Source organism: Nannobrachium achirus (assembly GCF_963921795.1).
Source record: "Nannobrachium achirus genome assembly, chromosome: 2".
NCBI lineage: Eukaryota > Metazoa > Chordata > Actinopteri > Myctophiformes > Myctophidae > Nannobrachium > Nannobrachium achirus.
Window position 1 is genome coordinate 37,402,531 of NC_137811.1, and position 22,427 is coordinate 37,424,957.

Below are 22,427 nucleotides of genomic sequence, written 5' to 3' on the forward strand. Positions count from 1 at the left end.
GATTTGTTCCCCTTGGCATCACAGGGATCTCTCTAACATATATATCATTAAATATATTATCATTAAAATCATAATAATTTGCCAATTATTTGGGGGCATACTAAGAGTGGGCCTTAGCACACAATGAGAATTGCTGGACTATAGGGAATGTATTATCTTTAGTTATAGTTCTTTTTTCTCTGCGGTATCTTTGTTCTGGAGCTGTCTGTCACAGGATTACTAAGCAATGAGCGGATTGGCTTATTGTTGCCCAGATCGATGGACCAATCACAGGGCCAGGTCACAGATAAGAACTGCCAATACCTTGTGAGGTCGGCAGAGACGGTAGAGATGAAACCGAGACACCCCAACTTCAATTCATCTCCTGTATCTACCGGTATGTCATGTGGGTGCGAACCCCTTTAGGAGACCAGAAGCAGACTGAAATGTACACCAGCCAGAGTACACAGTTGTCTTTGGCTGTGACTGTGATTTAATATGACCAGTCTGTCTCTGTGCCTCACTGTTTTGTAAGGTTAACTTTCGTGATCGTTAGCTGAGGCTAACTTAGTTAGTGTGATTTTGTGCGATTCCACGCACTCGTTTGAGGATTTGTTTGTTTTATTTACTCAATTTAACCTTGGTTCTGTTTGGTCAATTTGTTGTTGTGTATATTTGCTAAAATGTGAAATCCTAATAAAATGAGTTTCCCTCACCAGCTGTTTACATATGTTGCCTCCCTCCTTCCTCTAGACATTGGGGGCTTGTTTGTCCAAACAGCCCAAAATAAACTAATTAGGGTCCTGCTTAACCTTCCCCATCAGACTCACCTCACCGCTACTCACCAGTTAAGAGTGGGGTGGCTCAGAGTAGATGACAGAGTACAGCAACTTGCAATGGGCCTGGTGTACACGATACACTACACCACTATGATAACCAAGTACCTGTCAAAATACTTTATAAACATTAAGGATGTCCATAATTACAACACCAGAGGCAGCGCCACAGATCACTTTCAACCCAGAGTCAAAACCAACCAGTAAGACTCCCTAATCGGGAGATAAGCGACCGTAGGTCTCGCTAGAAGAGGGCCATGTGAGAAATGAGGGGTGGGGTCTCCGCGTTGCCTTGGCGGACGAATAGGTACCGGCCCCGGCTCTCCCGGACGCTCCTAGGCCGAGTTAGGGCATTTTATGTGAGCTGCAGTGGAGGGGGTCCTCCACTGGGGGCGCCACCACTTTTGCATCCGTTCTGGAGTAGCAGGAGTGGGTGGTCCCCGGGAATTCCCCGTGAGCAGCCCCGTGGGGGTGGTCATTTGGTCATTTTTGCACATTTGGTATTTTTTTTACACCTGGGGGTCCCCCAGGGACCTGGGGGTCCCTGGAACTCCGGGGGTCCTTGGAGGTTGTAGTTTGGCAGGTAAGGAGTGTGTGTGCAAAATCTGGCATGGATCGGGGCAACGGTTGCGGAGATATGAGCAGGGCAAAAGTGTGACGTCTGACGTGTGACGGACGGACGGACTGACTGACTGACTGACGCACGGACACCTGGTGGAGCTTTCTGTAGTAAGTGCGACCTACGGTCGCAACAAAGGGTCAAACTCTTTTTTCTGCTATACCACCAAAATGTGGAAAGCCTTACCGAAGGCCATAAAGGAGTGTGGATCACTAGCATCCTTTAAAATTGCCCTGAAAAACCACTTACAGGCAGCAGCCGTTCGCAACTGGTAAAAAAACTAACCTAGCCCAACCCTACTAGTCAGGGAATTTTAATAAAACCCTGGGAATAAATTCCTTACCAAACAATTTCTTCACCAATGTGTTCGTAATGGTGTCTAGTAACATATCAAACAAAGATTGAAATTCAACATCCCTAGCAAAATGTTTGACAGCTAGGGTAATTCTGGGTCTCATTCACTTACTATACTCTGTACTATAAGGGAAAAAAATCACTCCCAAAAATCTGCTTTAAGTGGGGTGTGAGGGGTCTAACTAGGTGTTTTTAATTATTCTGAATCCATTGCAAGCATTTGTTTTGCACGAAAAACATTCTTTGGGCCAAAAATGGACCCCATACACCTTGTGAAAAGTGATGACTCATCACTAAACCATAGTTTTTTTTGGGTCTGTTTTTAGCCCAAAGAATGTTTTTCGTGCAAAACAAATGCTTGCAATGGATTCAGAATAATTAAAAACACCTAGTTAGACCCCTCACACCCCACGTAAAGCATATTTTTGGGAGTGATTTTTTCCCTTATAGTACAGTGTATAGTAAGTGAATGAGACCCAGAATTACCCTAGCTGTCAAACATTTTGCTAGGGATGTTGAATTTCAATCTTTGTTTGATAAGTTACTAGACACCTTTACGAACAAATTGGTAAAGAAATTGTTTGGTAAGGAATTTATTCCCAGATTTGACAGTTATCCATACTATAATTAGAGAGAGAGGTCAGTCAGTAGGAGGTCAGTCACACAATGCATTATCTATTCACTCGCTTCAGCGACTGATCTCAAATTTAACAAGGCATTGGCCATTAGCATTATACACACGGTGACGGAGCCCCAATTTCATTTTCCCCAAATTCTAGCTATTTATTAGCGTTTCTTCACTCTACAGCTTTACAGCCTGTTGTCAGGGTTACGGTCCGTTCCTCCAGGCCATGGGATCTGTAGCCCCGGGCCCACACACACACCTCTCTCACAGTTAGGAATCTCTCTCTCTCTCTCTCTCTCTCTCTCTCTCTCTCTCTCTCTCTCTCTCTCTCTCTCTCTCTCTCTCTCTCTCTGCATGGGTTGCAACGGGTCATGTGTGTCTCATCTTCCAACGGGTATAGAAAAATTATGTGGAGCAAATACATCCTCATACTTCTATTCACCTAATTTTGCTGTTAAATTATTTGTATCCATCATAAATATACACTCCTCCATGGGCTGCTCCTTACATTATGATGCTCCCACATATTCTCACGCACACACCATGCAGTTACAGTTACTTTCCCCATAACCCACACTCTGCACATATTTTGCAGCACATATATTCGAACGGGTAAGGTCTAGTTCTGCTAATTTTCCCTAACTATACCCTCCCCTGCCCCTTCTTTGTATATACTTACTGTTTGTTTAGACTTACTGTTTTCTTTTTTTTTGTTCTCTCATTTTATTTTATTTACATATCTACTGCATAGTACTGTGTTCTATTCGTCTGTCATTCAATGTTATATGAGATACTTTAATGGTTTCCTTGGGAAATAAGCTTAGTCTTTTCATGGATCTCCTTTTAGTAGACCTTGTACCAGTGAACTGTACCGTCATGAAACTGTACCTTTTCCTATGCAAACTTCTAATAAAGTCTTCAATCAATCAATCAATCAATCAATCAATCAATCAATCAATCAATCAATCAATCAGTTGTATGGTCAATGGAACTCATTTGATTACATAGGCTAATTTGTTGGTGTTGTAGCCTGCTGGGCTGGGTATGATTGCAGTAACTATGGGGGATAGTGGCCGAGTCTCATAACAACGTAGGTGTTCCAGGTCTAAACAGGTTTTAAACAGAGAGGTGAGTGCTCTGGTTGGTCAGGAGGTTGATACTGGGGCGCATGCTAACTAAGTTGGTGTCTCCTGTATCCATACCGCACTTCATACCTAGCTGTTCTCCCCAAGCTCAGTTGAGCCCAGCGATGAAGTGCCAGTAATAACTGTCACTTTCCACCGGTTCAGTCTCCTCATATGTTTCCATAATTAGGCACCAAACCAGTTATCTAATATTTTCAGTTTTCTAGGGAAAAGGAACCCCTTTGATATGTACATAAGCATCCATCCCTCTCTACTAATATGTAGCATTCAGTGCTAGCGGTACTTGCCACTTGTTATGTTGGGCACTATTGTCTTTTAAGAATTTGTATTGTATGTGTCCATGCACCCCTTCATGTTTGTAGTGGGATGACTCTTATCTGTGTACTTGTTGTTGTTCGTCTTAAAATACTTGGTTCTCTTGTCTGTGTGTGACTTTTTATGTTGTTTTTGTTCCCTAGGTTGTGTAATCCTGTGGTGTTCTGTTCTAACCATATGTGGGCTGCTGTGTGTCTCGCTCCTGGTGAGTGTATGGTAGGGCTGTCACGATATGACATTTTACATGACGATTAATCGTCACTCAAATAATTGGCGATTAACGATTTAATTGTGTTTTTTGTCGTTGATAATTACATTTCTGTTTGGCTTTTAGGCTTTGAAGTTGTACATGGTAGATATGACACATAACCTAAATATACAAAGAAATTACTGACATATTTGACAACTTACTACTTAAAAAATAACTTTGATAGTGGAAATAGCCGATCTACAAGCTCACAACGCGTCGCATCGCGACGCGTTGTGAGCTTGTAGATCTGCTATTTCCACAATTTTTGACCTTTTTTTAAATATATGAAATTTTTCAACATGGAAACGATTATGATGATTATGAAAAATAATCACGATTATGTAAAAAAAAATCACGATTAGACAATTATGTAATAATTGTGACAGCCCTAGTGTATGGTGTGTACACGTGTCCTAGAGCAGTGTTTCTCAAATGGGGGTACTTGTATCCCTAGGGGTACGTGGGGGTACTGCAGGGGGGTACGTGAGGAAAAACTAGAAAATGGGAACATGTATTTTACTGTTATGGTTAATGATAAAACATTGAGAGAGATGGTGTGAACCTACTCATTTATAAATTTCTAAACCAAATTACATCAATTACTTGACTAGTAGTGACTGTTATTGAATAGAAAGCAATGTTTATTTGACATTATGCTATTTTATTTTGAATGTAATGGTATTGGAACTGGACTTTTGTTGTAAATGTTGCTGTAGTCAGTGGAAGGAGGTACTTGGCTTCGGAAATCAGTGTGAGGGGGTACTGCGGCCAAAAAAGATTGAGAACCACTGTCCTAGAGTATGTGGGCGCCCTGAGCAGAAATTCCCAAGGGGGGCCTTCCAGCACATGTACAGTATACCGTGCACCAGAAATTTGGGGGCTTTTTTGGTGGGGCCTTTACAGTTATGTATTAAGCCTATCAACTTCACACCAGAAATGTATACGTTAGCCTGTATTTCTTCTGTATTTTCTATGGAAGCAAGATATTCAGAGAACTTGGACAATGTTGTTACTGAAGTGACTAGAATGCTCAATACTCTCTTCAGACTGTTGCGTCTTCAATGTGAAAACAGTCTTTCCCTGATGTTCTCTCTTGTCTTCATTGTGAATGTGTGTGCCAGTCCATGCCTCATTTTGTATACAGGACAGGAACTCAGATAGAATGAACACTGTTCAGTTAGCTTCGTGTTACTGTTATATTTAACTTAATCCTCAATAGAGTATGCTTCACTTTCCACTGTTTCACCATTTCTTTATTCTTCCTTCATCCTTTCTTTCTCTTTATTTTCTCACACCCAAAAGGATATTCCTGCTTCTTGATTTAATCTGTCTCTGTGCCTCTCTGTTTTAAGGTTAACTCGTGTGAAATCCTAATAAAATCGGTTTCCCTCACCGGTCCTTTATGTTGCCTCCCTCCTTCCACTAGATATACAGTTGAGTAGGGACTTTTTACGGTAACCGGAAGGCTCAACTTAAAACACGCTCGCCCTCATCTTTGAGCGGTGCTAACCGCTCCTACCGGTACGTCTGGCTTTGTGTGTCCCTATGTCCGTAGTACGAGACTAACGTCATAGAATGTACGCAGAGACCGACATCACCACAGCTGATGTCACAGACAGAACGGCCCATACAAGGAGATACTGTATGCACGTGTGTTGTGTGTGATACCATGCGAAGTGAGCACAGGTGCGATTTTTTTCCCGTCAACCTCTTGGCGTTCTGGTATTCCATAACAACCTTTACCGACAAAGGAGGCCACGGAATTGTTTCACCCCTTATTCATACATACTGTATCTGGAGAGCCCTCTGTGCAGGGTCTGTATGTGATGCATTGTGTGATGTTCTAGCTTACCATTCTCACTTCCCAGGTGAAAGTATCCATCCACCAGGGACGCTCCGTTGTTGAAGTGCTGTGTCATGTGGTCCAGCCAGTTAGCCTCCACCCCTTTGACCCCCTCGTCGCGGTTTTGGACCCGCAGTGGCACTTTGATGGTGTAGTACTTCAGCTGGCCCTCTCGGACGGTGGGGTGGTTGAACAGGGATAGCAGGTCCACCCCTGGGACACAATAGGGAAGCCTCCATTAACTTATTAATAACACTAGTCCTTACCCGTTCAAAGATATGAGCTCCGAAATGATGTGCAGTGTGTGGGTTATAACTTTCTGGTGCTTGCATGATAATATGTAGGAGCATCAATGTAAGAAATACCCGTTTCGTTTAAAGGCTACAGAGATACTGTGTACCGATCTACATGACAACATCTGAAAGAGGGCCAGCCAACATCCAGCCAAACGGGCTTCACAGTTATGTCAGGTGTGTTCATATGCTTATGGTGATGCGATTTCAGATCAATTGCTCCAGCCACTGAGGAGAAACGTTGTGACAGACACTCAGACACTCAGACATTCGCAAAATTATAGTATAGATGGCATGGAGTAGTGTAGTGCTAGCCTAGCTCAGCTAGACACAACCATGTTAAAACAAGGTGTGGATGTTATTTAGCTGCATTAGTATAGAGTCGGGCTAAGCCAGGCTAGTGTAGTGCAGTGGTGGAAAAAGTGCTCAAATGTTTTACTTGAGTAAAAGTACCAACACTACAATGTAGAAATACTCTGTTACAAGTCCCGTATTCAAAATGTACTTGAGTAAAATAAAAAGTACTCCTTATGCAAAATTGTACAGTACTTAAGTAAATGTACTTAGAGTTACTATCCACCACTGGTGTAGTGTAACAGCATAACATGACAGCCATTATGACACTATTTAAAATGTTTGTAATATTCAACACGCACAGTAGTTTGTGACCAGACATAGGGGTAAAGCAATGACTATGCAGTAATAAGGAGTCAAGTGACCAAAACTGTATTCATCCTTCTTGTAGTAATGCTACTATCCTCACTTAGCCAATGACTTCTAACAACACAAATTTGCACAATGTGACACTTGTTTTCAGATATTATTTACAGTGCCAATTAACTTGTTTGTGATACAGGAAAGTGCATAACCCTTTCCATTTTAGAATTCAGAGCCGTATTTTTTAATTTAGCACTTTGAATTATGACATCATAACAATGCGACAATATCCCCAGTCATTATCATTTTGTTACAGTGTATTGCCCTGAATCAAGACATATAGTTGTGTGACAACAGTGATTGTATAATAATAACAATAACAACAACACATTAAAATGAATAAAAAGGCTGCACACTGGTAGCAACGACGCAAACAATAATGCAATGAAAGACAACCAACATTTCGACCAGATAAGGTCTTCTTCAGGGATTGTTGTTCAGCAACACTGGTGTGAGCCCTTTTTGCTTGTTGGTTTGCCAGTATAGAATAACAACACAATAACACAATTTATTAAAAGCAGAAAAGTGATCACCGGTGGACTGTGGTAAAAGTAGTCTTTTTGAGTGGTGGTCTCACCGCCACTCCTGTAATTGGGTTTCACGATGTCGTGTCTGTCTGTATGTATGTCTGTCGCCTGTCATACCTCTCTTGACCACACACACAGACCACAAACACACACACACACACGTTGAAGGAGGGGCGCTATTGAGCAGGCAGACTCAACACTCTCTCTCACACACGTAGCAAGGAGGGCACGCACGCACGCACGCACGCACGCACACACACACACACACACACACACACACACACACACACACACGTCCGCGACTGGGTGGCTGCAACAGCACGCACAACGTTGTGTGTGTGCTCGCGCTAATGTTGCAGCCGGAGACATAACTCTGAGCACGGAGAAAAGTCCGACGCTGAGGTATACGCAATGTTGTGGTTTGATTGGAAGTGGCGTGCCGCTGAATGGAGCTTCCTGCTTGTGTTCCCACTACTTTACCTTTTTCGGCGCTGTTGTGTGCAGTCTGCACTGCAGCCTCGTCCGTCCGTCCGTCCGTCCGTACTTCTTCATCACGGCGTGTTCCGTGACAAAATGTGTCTGATCTACAAGCTCACAACGCCCCGCATCCGCGACGCGTTGTGAGCTTGTAGATCTTCTATTTTCCAGGCGCAGAAACTTGCAGCGCAGCGCACGTTATTATTTGTATGATTTAATAATCTAACATAGCCTACTATTTAAACACTTTCACAAGCCACAGTGTGGCTTAATATTCACATTAAGGGTAACAAGCAGGCACGCTGAATGCACTGCACATTAGAACAAGTTTGCTTGTGAGTGTAAATCAGTGGCTTCCTCAAAGAAAAAGAAAGGAGGGGAAAAAGCGTTGGAAACATAAGGTTCGGGCCTCGGCGCGGGTCGGACGCATTTTAATGATTAATGCTCGGACGTCGATTCGGGTCGGACAAAAAACTGTCGGACACGGCCCACACGGGTTCGGAACGGACAGAAAAAATGGGCCCGATCCCAGCTCTAATCTACAAGCTCACAATGCGTCCACCCGTCCATCATTAGCCGAGTTTCTTAAAGCAAGTGAAAATAATAATAAACAAATAATAGTTGGAAATAGTTGGATTTAAGCTCACAATGCGTCCGTCCGTCCGTCCGTCCGTCTGTCCGTCTGTCTCCCGCCACTGTTGAGCATGACATGAGCAACCTTGCAATCCATGTATTTGACTCTTTTTATTTGACTATTTTTATTTGACCACCACTCAGTTCACAACAAGGTGTGATTTTTTTCTCTATGCTTTACAGTGCATGCCTTAAGCGTACAATACGAGTACTTTCATTAGTGCATGAACTGTAACATATTTCACCAAATTCATGGCTTGTATTAAACAGAAATCCCTTCTGCTATGCTAAGTGACGTAACGTTTGTGTTATAGTAACCGAGTTGGGCATCGCATAACCTTGAATAATGCATTAAAAGCTTTCCAGCAACCTCTTGTTTAGATGAAGCAGATATATACATAATGCAGTGGACCCCGGGGGCAGAAACAAACTTGAAAATACTATGCCTACAGTATGTCACGGGTGCTTACTCATATCATAATAAATCATTGTAGGGGGAATTTGATTTACCCCTTCTCCGGAGGGAAAAGGCCACATACGAATGGTATTCGATTTCGGCGAGCGGCAATTCAAATCAAGCCTGGTAGCATTTTCACCTTTCTTTGGAATGCAAAATGTGTTGGACTGTCACTCCTCTCGAGTGAAACAGATTGATAGGCAGAATGCACCGCACCTCACCCACACACCACCCATTCATTCAGAAACACAAAGACACAAAGACACAAAAACACGCGCCACCCATCTATTCACAGACACAAAGACACAAAAACATGCGTGCACACTTACAGACAGTTAGATGCGCGCGCACACACACACACACACACACACACACTAACAAATGCAATCCCTTTGGTTTGCCTGTCACTCCATCAGACAGACACAGAGGAATAATGAATCATTTATCGTTTTTCTCCGGCTCGCGTGACTGATGTGATGCCAGGCCATCAAGTTCACTAAATCTTGTTTAGGGAAATTCTACTCTCAAGAGTTGTTAGAATTACAGTAGAATGTACACCAACCCATCTGCTTATGCACATTACGACTAGGACATTTTATGACTAGGAGAAATATTATGACGTGCAATAGGACTCATATTAGCCTATAACTAGTCTGGGACACGTTATGAGTATGAGGACAGTGAGGACACCAATAGAATTGGGACACATATTATGACTATGACACATGTTAAAGTTGAAGTCCTACTATTTTTCACATACATCCCTGTATGCGAAATTTGTTCTCCACATTTTACCATCTCTTGAAGCAGTGAGACGCAGCCGTGCTAAGCTCGGGAATCATTTTTTGTTGTTGATCTAACCCCCCCAATCCAACCCTTGATGCTGAGTGCCAAGCAGGGAGGCATTACCACTTTTACGGTCTTTGGTATTGCCCTTTGCAAACATTCACAGAAGATAGCAGATCTACAAGCTCACAACGTGTCACACTGAGAAGATCGTCTATTTTTTGGAAAAGAGATTCAGAGGGGGGAAATCACACCCATGTGAACTGAGCAGTGGAGGCTGTGTGTGTGTGTGTGTGTGTGTGTGTGTGTGTGTGTGTGTGTGTGTGTGTGTGTGTGTGTGTGTGTGTGTGTGCGTGCGTGCGTGCGTGCGTGCGTGCGTGCGTGCGTGCGTGCGTGCGTGCATGTGAGTGTGAGTGGGCCTGGCCTGGCCTGCACAACAGCGCCCCTCCCTTTACATTTGTGTGTGGTCAGTATTGCAGGCAACATGTATTGCAGGCTACATACAGACACACATACATACATTACATACATAGAGACACGCATACACACACAGCTTGCTCCGTATAGGAGTGGTGTGACCACCGCTAAAAAAGCAGGGGACCAAGGTTGCTCCCCTGGAGGAACCTGTTCAGGAATCATCTCTGGACCTCTATGAGAGCTTATGACTGTAAATCAATTATGAGCATAGTAAGGTTTTAGGTTACAGGCCACTAATTCTGTAATCATAGCTTAATTAGATAGCAACGAAACTTAACCAGATTTACTACTGACTCTGATTCTATTGTTGCCAACAAGACCATCATCCATTTGGACATTTGATTATATTTTAAGAAAAAAGAAAAAAGGAATAGATAAAAAAACTATCAACAATTTCAAAAAGAGAGAAATAAAAACTTCGTCCTGTCTCCCCGCTGTCTTGTTGGCAGTCGCAAGCTGATGTCTGTATAAGAACCTATAATTGTGAGTGGACTTGGAGGTCCAGTCACTTGGAAGTCACCAGTATAAATCCTTAAATTGGGGAAATCTGAATGGGCCATCTGATCTCACCTCCCAAGCCTACTGTAATGTGTTTGTATTCATTAAATGTTATTTTATTAACCAAATAATCAGTTTAATAATGTATCATGTAAATATTTCTATGAATATGTGCTACATAATCCTGTATGAGCTATTTAAAATTTGAAATGAATTTGAAATCTTTCTGACTGCTGGGATATTACTTTATTAAGGAAATGATTTGTTCAGATCGTTTTATAATTTTTATTTTCATGGTCTAACTTAATCACATGGTAGATTAACAAAAAGATATATAACAAATTGTAATAATCAATAAAATAATAATAATAACAAATCAAAAGATAAATTCTTTGTTAACATAATCGGTGGGTGCAGCCCTAAATGTTCCTACTTTCTTTTTATCTATACTGTACTGTAATTTGTTTTAACCATATAAAGATTCTGAAATATTTTGGGATGCCAGCAGTGGTTAATTTAACGTTACTGTTGCACATTTTCCAGTGATATTGCAGTCTCAGACTGGTTGGCCATGAACATGATTCCCATGTGACACCCTGTGCAAACAGCAATAGAGTTGATACTTTTCATTATCAGGGCCTCAAGGTTAAACAAATATTTATAGTGTAGCTTTACTTGAGTACCCTGGGGTCGTGTCTGGCCTGCGAAAATACACCCACGTGCACAGGTTCACACACAACTGACATTCACACATGCAGACACCAGATATATTAGCATATCGTCACTGTTGGACAGAAACCTCGAATCTCTAAGTTTCAAAGTCTTTTCGCAAAGTAAAGCCCTGCTTCATCATACAAGGCCGTCGCACAAAGGTAGTGAAAACAGCAGATCTACAAGCACACACCGCTTCGCGGTGCGAGGCGTTGTGTGCTTGTAGATCGGCTGTTTTCACTAGTTTAAATCATTTTTAAAATGATAAATGCAAAACAAAGAGTTTTGGACATACAAGGTTTCCACCCGACAACGATGATATACACGTACCGTATAGGTATACATCTAAACAGGCATACAGTACGCACTGCACATTCAGTAGATTGAGTCAGAGTTTGTCTAGGCCTACTTAATATTAAACCCTTAGTAGGGCAGGAGAGAGGGGTCTACCAGCACCCCAATGACACTTTTTCGAAACCTGTTTTGGACCGTTATAATGTCTAGTTATGATTTCTGCTTGTTGCCGTCGCCAACTAATGTCCCATGGGGTTCATTTTTAACCTTTTCTCACAACTATTCCCAATCTGAACCATACAATGGTCATAACAGAAAATGCCATAACGCTTGATGTAAACAACCTACAGGGACAAATGAAAACACTTTTCTATATGATTTTGACCCAGGGAATTCATTAAAGTGGTTATTTTTTACATTTAAGCACATCTTGACCCTATTTCAGGACAGAAACGGCGAAGAATAACCCAAAAATGTTCAAAACACGTCTATACTTCTCTTTGTACAGATGAATTAAGGTGTATTCTTTTGATACCACAGGTTTTTTAGGACCCTTATGATGTCTAGTTATGATTTCTGCTTGTTGCCGTGGTCAACTAATGTCCCATGGGGTTCATTTTTAACCTTTTCTCACATATCCCCAATTAGTGTGGGGATTTAGGGGAGCAAATGCTAATTTCATGCAATTTTGACTTAAAGCGTGAAATTTTGCACAGATGTAGCCCAGGGCTTGCTCTAATGATTTAGCTAGGGCGCCCGAGTCTGCGACCTTCGGGGTCTCCACAGCGGTCAAATCAAGTTGGGCTTCCATTGACTTTCTATACAGGAGGAAAATACCCAGAAAAAGATTTTTTTTCTGGGTATTTAAGGAGGATCTGAGGGGTCTAACTAGAGGTTTGTCATGATGCTGAATCCATTGCAGGCATTTGTTTTGCACAAAAAACATTCAGTGGGCTAGAAATGGCCTTAGAAAACAATACACGTATGGGTGAGTATTCATGTTAGTCGGAGGCCTTAGGGTTTTTTTCTCTCGTGCTAATCAGTCTAAGAGTTCAAGATTTTGCACAGATGTAGCTCAGGGCATGCTCTAATGATTTAACTAGGGCGCCCGAGTCTGCGACATTCAGGGTTGCCACAGCGGCCAAATCAAGTTGGGCTCCCATCGACTTTAGTGATGAAAAGTGATGAGTCATCACTTTTCAGAGTTGTGTGGGTGCTGTGGCGACCCCGAGGATCGCAGACACGGGCGCCCTAGCTAAATCATTAGAACATGCCCTGAGCTACATCTGTGCAAAATTTTGAACTTTTAGACTGATTAGCACAAGAAAAGAAAACCCTAAGGCCTCCGACTAACATGAATACTCACCCATACGTGTATTGTTTTCTGAGGCCATTTCTAGCCCACAGAATGTTTTTTGTGCAAAACAAATGCCTGCAATGGATTCAGCATCATGACAAACCCCTAGTTAGACCCCTCAGATCCTCCTTAAATACCCAGAAAAAAAATCTTTTTCTGGGTATTTTCCTCCTGTATAGAAAGTCAATGGAAGCCCAACTTGATTTGACCGCTGTGGCGACCCCGAAGGTCGCAGACTCGGGTGCCCTAGCTAAATCATTAGAGCAAGCCCTGGGCTACATCTGTGCAAAATTTCGCGCTTTAAGTCAAAATTGCACGAAATTAGCATTTGCTCCCCTAAATCCCCACACTAATTGGGGATATGTGAGAAAAGGTTAAAAATGAACCCCATGGGACATTAGTTGACCACGGCAACAAGCAGAAATCATAACTAGACATCATAAGGGTCCTAAAAAACCTGTGGTATCAAAAGAATACACCTTAGTTCATCTGTACAAAGAGAAGTATAGACGTGTTTTGAACATTTTTGGGTTATTCTTCGCCGTTTCTGTCCTGAAATAGGGTCAAGATGTGCTTAAATGTAAAAAATAACCACTTTAATGAATTCCCTGGGTCAAAATCATATAGAAAAGTGTGTTCATTTGTCCCTGTAGGTTGTTTACATCAAGCGTTATGGCATTTTCTGTTATGACCATTGTATGGTTCAGATTGGGAATAGTTGTGAGAAAAGGTTAAAAATGAACCCCATGGGACATTAGTTGGCGACGGCAACAAGCAGAAATCATAACTAGACATCATAATGGTCCAAAAAAAACAGGTTTCGAAAAAGTGTCATTGGGGTGCTGGTAGACCCCTCTCTCCTGCCCTACTATTAGGCTTTGAACCTAATCAGAGGAATACATTGGATCATCTGATGACCGACTGACAAACCCTTCAGTCTAAAAACTCTGAGCAGCCGACCGACATCTTGTCTTCTGTGGCGGGCGGCTAACAAGCAAACAAGCGCGTGAGCATCATTAGGACATTGAAAACATGTCACTTTCTTGTCTTAATGAGACCACGATAATCCGACAGGGGCACTGAGTGTCCAAACGACAAGGTCAGCAATCAAATCCATCCCGCCACCACCACTACCAGCCACCCTGGTAATAACACTGTCCACCACACCACAGCATGTCATGCTTTCATCATCCACCTCTATGAGCTCAGCTGCCCGACACCCATTTAGGCCTGAACACATTATGACGCAATATTTTATGCTTGAAATATAAAAAAAATAGCAGATATACAAGCTCACAGCGCGGCACCGAGTGCCGCGCTGCGAGCTTGTAGATCTGCTATTTTTTTTAAATCGTGAAAATTAGAATTTTGACCTGATTCTATAAGTGTCTTTTGAATCCTTCTAAGATTGTTGGAAAAACCCATGTTTCTATGTCAGCAATCTGGCCAGCCATCGTCAAAGAAAAGGTCCTTTTCACTTAACTGGAGCTCAGTTAGTCTGTTCTTGAGAGACTACTATGTCAGTGGTTCTCAAACCTTTTCATGTGAAGGACCCCCAAAATGATATGTATTTGGCCACGGACCCGCATCTCAAAATATCTAGTTCCAGGGACCACCCAGAAGCAAACGCTCGCTTTGAAAATACATAGTCAAAGATTTGCAAACATTTTCACGACTTTTTCAAAAATTGCAGATCTACAAGCTCGCAGCGCGGCACTCGGTGCCGCGCTGTGAGCTTGTATATCTGCTATTTTTCACTGGTTAAAGTATTCAATAATTCTAGGCCTAAATGGGTTAAACACAGATTCCATCAACAGCACTGATCACAGGATAAAGCTCAGGATCCCAACTAAACCTCACAGTGTCTGAACAACAGAATCAACACACACCCTATTTTGCACGTCTTAATTACCAGGTCTTACCAGGTCTTATGACTTGATTCAAGACTTCAATTCAAGGCCCATGCTGTTTTGCTATTTTGAGTGGCACCATCCTGACATCTTTTGCTTGTTTGTTTGTTTATTTGTTTGTTTGTTTGTTTATCTATTTATTTCTCATTCATTTATTTTATTTGATGCCTTTTATACGCCATCCTGACCTACATGGCCATCTCCTTCGCATTGGTTTACTTTTCTTTTAAAATGATAATTGCATGCACATTTCAAGATATGAGATTAAAAGAGGATTTGGTCACATATAATGTACAATAATGTGATCACTGGCCCCCAGCACTTCACAGCCTTCGCCACCCCGGCATCTGTTTTCCCTGTGCTCTGTGCTTTCAACCCTCCTATGATCTGATTCCCCCATCTTATTTGGTCACAGTTTCTACCCACAGCTTCAATCTCCAGATTCCGTTTGCACTCTCGGGCATGAGCCACAGAACTCGGGGTGGGCTTCCGCTGCTCCGCTGCACTCTACACACCTCAAGCTGCCAGGATTAGGGCGGACAAGGCAAGCCGTAGCTGAGACTCTGGGGGAAACTCTCAGCAGACGGGGCATTAACCGAGAGGGACATGAGGGCCGGGCCTGGCACACACCGCTCCACACTGGCTGCTATGCTAGTGGTGTTGGTGTTGCTGTAGTGATTTGGAGGGATGAAGGTTTTTTTGGGGGGGGAGGGTTGGTGGTGGGTGGGCTGTGAGTCTAAGGGAGAAAGAGATTGTAGCAATAAGGCATTATCTCACAGCAAAATGCACTGTGAGCAAGCCCAGATGGAACATTGGACTGGGGTCGACTGCCATGGAGCCAAGTGTGCACATTTGGCTGAAGACACTTGTTCATTCACACATACACTCGGTATCTCACTTGTGCACTCACTCACACATCGATATCTCGATGACCAAACATGAAGCTAGATAGCATTTTTAGGTTTTAGAAAAGTATTTTTTTACTGCTTAGGTGCGTGGTCTACCTATGTTATTGTTTTTCTAGATTGATATTCATATGCATTTGTTGTATTGCTGTTGATGTACTGACATTATCTTGCTTTATTTTTTAAATTAAAATGCCGAAATTGTAATTGTATACACGCACACACAAACCTACAGACATTTGCACATGCATGCATGCATAGAGGCATGAACGTATCATAGAACACACACACACACACACACACACACACACACACACACACACACACACACACACACACACACACACACACGCGCACACACACACACACAGATTGGCAGGCAGGTGTCACCAATACACAGTTCGCACATTCTAAAAACACATTTCACAAACAGGATATTTCAAATGGGGAGTGGACGGAGTGCGAGAGTCTCCATCTGTTCATCTGTTCATCAGGCGGCTAAAACTGTTTATGTCTGTGGTACTGTTTGCTACATTCGCACAGAAAATGGCACTTTCATGATTAAAAGAATAGAGATTTGCACTGCCCTGATACCGCTGCTGCATAGAGAGAGAAATAACTGTTATGGTGAATTATATCGACTCCCTGCCTCAATGACTGTCAATGCTATAAGAAGATTCTGTGTGTGTGTGTGTGTGAAGGATAGAGGATTATAGCCAAAGCTTGTACTGAAAAATGACACTTGTCTTTCACAGCTGCCGTTTCACACATTTCAAGCGTAATCTAGTATGGCTCTATACCATTGTTTGTTTAAATAGCCTTAAAGTACAGCTTTACATAACATAAGACCTGAATAGAAAGCAGACAACAAAAGCAATGCGGTGGTCTGTAAAAAATAAAGTGAGCTTGTGATCAAAAGGTAGGCTGTTTGAATCATACAGCTGAGAATATCGGAGGTTAGGAAGGTGAACAAGTCATGGTCTTTCTGGCGACGACCTTTGCTGCATGTCAATCCCCATCTCTTTCTCTCCCTGTTTCCTGTCTATGTCCACTATCCCCTATCAATAAAAATATCTTAAAAAAAGGTTCACAACTAATAGAAAGACCAGCCAACAGAGGCTCAAGTGAGTACCTGTGTGGACATGAAGGCACGGTTCACACATTTCTCCACAAACCTTCCCTGGTCAGGTAAACATTGAGAAAAATATGTCAAAATAATGAACTTGAGAGATAACGATTCTCCACTCACCATCACCTCTCCGTGTGCGGTATCTGGACCTCTCCTTCCTTCCTGTGGCGTTGGCTCTGTTGTTATTGTGAGTCAGGGAGTCGTCCGCCATCAGCTCCTGATTGTTGCCCGGATCCTCTGCTGAAGACGGAGGAGACCCAGGAGGTGAAGCCCCGCTGTGGGTGTCCTCCTCCACCCCGGTCCCCACACTGTCCCCAGTGTTTCCAGTGGTCTGTTTGCCCTCGCTCTGGGCTCCCTCCCCAGCTTCACATGGTGACCCTGCATCTACTGCCTCTCTCTGGACCAATGGCTCTGCTTTGTTCCTGGGACTTGAGGGGTTGGAGGGGCTACAGCTGTCCAGGGACCCGAGCACTGAGCTGGGGCTTGAGTGGAGTGACATGGAGGGAGTTTCTGGTTCTCTGATCCTTGTGCACGGCGCCCCATAGGGCTCCTGAACGAAGCCCACAAACATCACTCCCTGATCGGCAGCGTCTTGGATCTGCTGTTGGAGGTGAAAACAAGAGACACAATTAGCTTCTGTATGGAAAAAATATCAAACATTCTGCACACAGTATCACTGCTACAGAATTACTGCTACTGTTGCACAGCAAAATCTTGAATAAGTTAATTGCAACTGCATGCCATTAATTCTGGCCTGTTTACTTTGTAATTATGTTTTACTGTGCTTCCTGATTTTTTTAGTACACTTTTACTTTCGAGTTCTCACTGTCTTTTCAGTTCCTGCCCTTGTGTGTACACATGCCACACCCCTGATCATCAACACATGCTTCCAATAGCCGGCCCGATACAGTCTTACAACGCATCAAGCTGCAATGTGTTGTGAGGTTGTAGCTTGGTTATTTTCTTTTCACTTCACCCGCAGCCAACACATTATATAAGGGCATGGTCACACCAGCTTCAGCATCCCCATCACTTCCATTCTATGGGTGCAACACCGTGCAAGTGGAGTGACTGGTTGACACAATGCGTCTAAAACGCAGAGTTCGACATTTGATCGGTTGTCAACCAATAGTAAAGACACTTTTCTATTGGCGTTTGGTCTGACCCTAACCCGTATCCCCTGTATCGGAGTTGGCAAAAACAAAAACAAGCCTAACTTTTGCAGCTAACCTGAGACCCTTTATCAAGATGTGGAGTTTATCTTTCTCGACAAAAACCTCTCTGCGTTCCAAGATCATTTTGCTCTATTTGTCTCTTCCCCTTCTTTACCACTCCAATCATACAGCAGCTGATTAGATTGGAGGAGCCACAACCTCGGTCATATGCCGAGAGAAGGCATTCCAAATCAAGTGCTCCCTCTTTTCTCCATTTTATTGTCATCTGGCATTTCGTGTCAATATTGGGACTTTGCCACAGAGTAAGATTGAAATGTTAACTGTCACAGAATGTTAATGATGCCATTCTCCATCCCCAGCAGCCGTCCCGACTACCCCCTCACTAGAGCCCAGCCGGAGACAGTGTCTCCATCTTGCGTGGCAGCATGGGGGAACAGGGGGCGGGGTGGATAGAAATCAAATCAAATTGCAGGTTATTCAGTATGAAATTAAATTGGAAAACAGTCACATTGTTTCCAGCTGTATTGTTTAATATCCATGAATGCATGCTCGGTTCCTCCACATCATACTCCCCCGACCAATATGGCGAAATGGAATTGTTGAGATAAAGCAAATGCTGCATCACATTTAATGGCAATGCCTGCAGTCAGCGAGATTCATGATTTGAGCAGTCTAATGCTGGCACATGATGATAGCGTGGCTGGACTCTGATAGGGGCCTGATGGTGGAATTTTCCTTTGCCTTTTATTTGTATTCATCTGTTATTTGATCAGCAGTCACATTACGATTAAGAATATGTTTTTTTTAAAACAGCCTTGATCAAAAAAACAGCTTTGCATAAGTAGCAGAAAAACTAAATATGATAGTATATAAGCAAAAAATGGAAGTCCCGCACACTGTCTTGTCTTCTCTTACAACAAAATAATTTGTTTAATGCATAACGTTTTGGTCGCTCGAACCAAGCAACCGAAACGTTGTATCTATCTGCATTAAACTGGAAGCAAGATTAACTGACAGATTGTACTGAGTCAAAGGATCCTTTGAGTTGCTGTCCAAATCCTTTTTACACACTGTGTAATTTGTATTGCCTTTCAAAACCAGTTTACAACAAATTAGACTCACAAGTCAGTCTCTGGTAATTAGAGAGGAGTTTAAAAAACACTGCATTGCCGAACCAATTCAAAGTCTGACGTCCTCCATATTAGGATTGTGACGTGATTGTTTTCCAAATGGCGTACTGTAGGTTAGTGACCATTCTCACTGCTGTTCTAGCGACTGCCTTGCATATTGAAGTCCCCAGACGTATTGGTAGGTGGAGATCTCTGATTGTCTGGCAAAGCGAGACTAACAACATATTATGTTCTTGTTTACATGCTTCATAAAACAACCAATTCAAATGTATATTTGTTATTCTAAAAATAATTGTTGCTATCAAGATGGCAGATGGAATTTCTTCTATTCATGTTGTGCAGAGGCACACTAAATTCACAAATGACCCGAGTACAGTGGGAATGGGTCTGTCACTCTCTTTTTCTCTATTTCCCTGTTAGTATTTCCTGCATATTGTCCAATATAGAGGTGATTTAAAAACAATCATGGCTCCTGTCTCCAGTAATTCTCCTTTCTTTGTTTCTATTCATATTTGTCTTCATTAATAAAAAATGATGGTTGCTGAGCTCAAACTTGATATAAAAAAACATGGGACCTGCTTTCCCCAGACCGCATAATATCAGCAGCCTGCAGAGGGGAGGGAGAAAAAAACCCATTTCAATTTCAACCAGAGAGCACATTTCCTATTTCCCTGTGAGTTAATAAAGTGGCACCAAGAGAAGAAGAAGAAGAGTGTGAAGGTCAAGATGAGTGAGAGAGAGAGAGAGAGAGAGAGACAGAGAGAGAGAGAGACAGAGAGAGAGAGAAGGAGAGAGAGAGAGAGAGAGAGAGAAGGAGAGAGAGAGAGAGAGAAGGAGAGAGAGTGAGTGAGGGAGAGAGAGCAGGGTGGACAGAGAGACAGAAACAGCGAGGCAGAAGAAGGATGTCCAACGGAATACAACCACCGTGAAGACTGTCAATCATCTGTCTATACCTGCACTATATCTGCACCATGCTGATCTCTACTGTACATACAAACATACACTAGCATGTGCTATTTTTATTCTGACTTATCTTTTCACTTATCAGCTTTCCCGGCATTGGCAGTTATTGCGCTGACAGTATTGTCATTTTCAGGTTTCGATACCCAGCATTGTCTAGGTTATTGAGAATTGGCTAGGTCTTCCCGGATACAGGATAGGTGGGAACTATAGGGACATCTGGGCAACTCGATGTAAAATTGGCTATCTTGTTGTTAAAACAATTAATATTTGAAAAATGGTCTTAAGTAATGTAAAGTATAGATGATGTGAACATGCACGGTACATCATTATCAGACTATTTCTTTAAAGAAACTTTAGACCCTAATTGTTGAATCTTTAAGCATGTTTTAATCATCTATACTTACATTACATTTTCCAAAAGAGGGGGGACGGTGGCGCAGTCGGTAGCGCAGCTAGAAGGTAAAATCCCATAAAATAGTCAGGTCGGTTATGTAATTTTGTCGGATTTTTTTGAGGATTTGCAAACCTATACATTTTTGGAAAGGTTATTGTCTAAGGAATCAGAAAATCAATGTTCCCATTTGCCCAGATGTGTTTATGGCGGGCATATTGGAATTTACAAAATGGCCACCATAAAATTACGTTTTGTAATATCTTGGCCTCTAAATAAGCTGGAACATCGATTTTAACTGCTAAACCTACATTTTCAGGGTCAAGGAATCCAATGGTGGTAGTTATAAATCTCAAATAATTACAACATTAACCCTTAGATGCTAGACTGGGTCCAAAATGGCCTGGTGTGGTTGTTTTCTTGCAATATTAGTTTCACAATGTAATTTTGTTGGATTTGTTTGAAGATTTGCTAAACTATACATTTTTGGAAAGGTTGTTATCTAAGGAATCAGAAAATCAATGTTTCCATTTGCCCAGATGTGTTTATGGCAGCCATATTGGAATTGCAAAATGGCCACTGTAAAATGTATGTTTTGTCATATCTTGGCTTCTAAATAAGATGGAACATTGATTTTAATGGCTAAACCTATAGTGGTCCAAGTTATCATTAAAAAACACAGCCCAGGCAATCAGTCAGATCTGTGGTCTTCAATTGTTTGTGTAACCATCTTAAACATCATGACATGTGTAATCAAAGACAGTCTTTATGCAACATCATAATCATTATCCTCACTTTCGTGCATCACAGCTTGGGAATCATCATCTTCTTGGAACTGGCTGCTGCACTGACACATGTCAGTACAGGCTTAGCATTGCAGGAACATCTGCCAGAAGAACAGTCCGATTTACACTTGCATTGGACCACCCCAAGGATAGCCTTTGGGGCTGGGAGGACTGGTTGTTGGTTTCAGCATGCCAATAAAGTGTTTGAAATACCCATTTTGCAGGGGATCCAGCTGTGGATCCTTCAGAGCAATGGCTGCTTGTGTCCATGCCCTTGTTTGGACATGGACTCTCGAGATGTGCTGATTCAGAACTCTAGGTGTTGGGAGCTTGTCACTTTCTGCCCTATGTTTGCAGAACAGGTCAGGAATGGTCATGATGTTGTTACCCTAGGGTGAGAAAGCTGCACATACAAAGGACTCCAGTGTTGACAGCATTCCTTCTGTCACTTCTGCTTCATCCAAAAGCATCTACAGAGCATTGATAATGTCTTCATCTGTTTTGAGGTACATCTGCAGCCAGGTTGCCTTGCCTATACAGGAGAACCTCCCTGCGTTGTCGACCCCAGCGAATGCATGGAAGGCTGGCAAAGCCTTTGCTCTTTCTTTACCTAGAGCTCGCCACAGTGGTTCAAACTTCACAACACCAGAGGCCATAGAAATGGATGAGTTCTTCAGCAAGAGGCCACAGTTTGCTTTGACCTGCACTAAAATGTCCTTATCTGGTTAGGGAAATACAAACATGCATTAGGTGGGTTTTGCTGTGAAGCCAGCACAGCCTGGTGGATCAGCAGTGTGTCTGCTTCTTTGTGGTTATTTTCTGCAAAGGCCAGGTCTTTGTTGCTCT

At 42.5% G+C, this 22,427-nt stretch overlaps 1 protein-coding gene across 1 annotated transcript in view; it reads right to left on the reverse strand.

The window, feature by feature from the left end:
• Positions 1-22,427, reverse strand: part of rftn1b (raftlin, lipid raft linker 1b) — a gene marked incomplete at its 3' end in the record, with an annotated part of 116,001 nt that overhangs the window by 32,239 nt on the left and 61,335 nt on the right. The window contains exons 5-6 of the mRNA XM_080741719.1: positions 17,258-17,738; positions 5,976-6,179 (exon numbers count right to left, since the gene is read on the reverse strand). Coding sequence (XP_080597845.1) covers positions 5,976-6,179; positions 17,258-17,738 — 685 coding nt within the window. The remainder of the gene's footprint in view (positions 1-5,975; positions 6,180-17,257; positions 17,739-22,427) is intronic.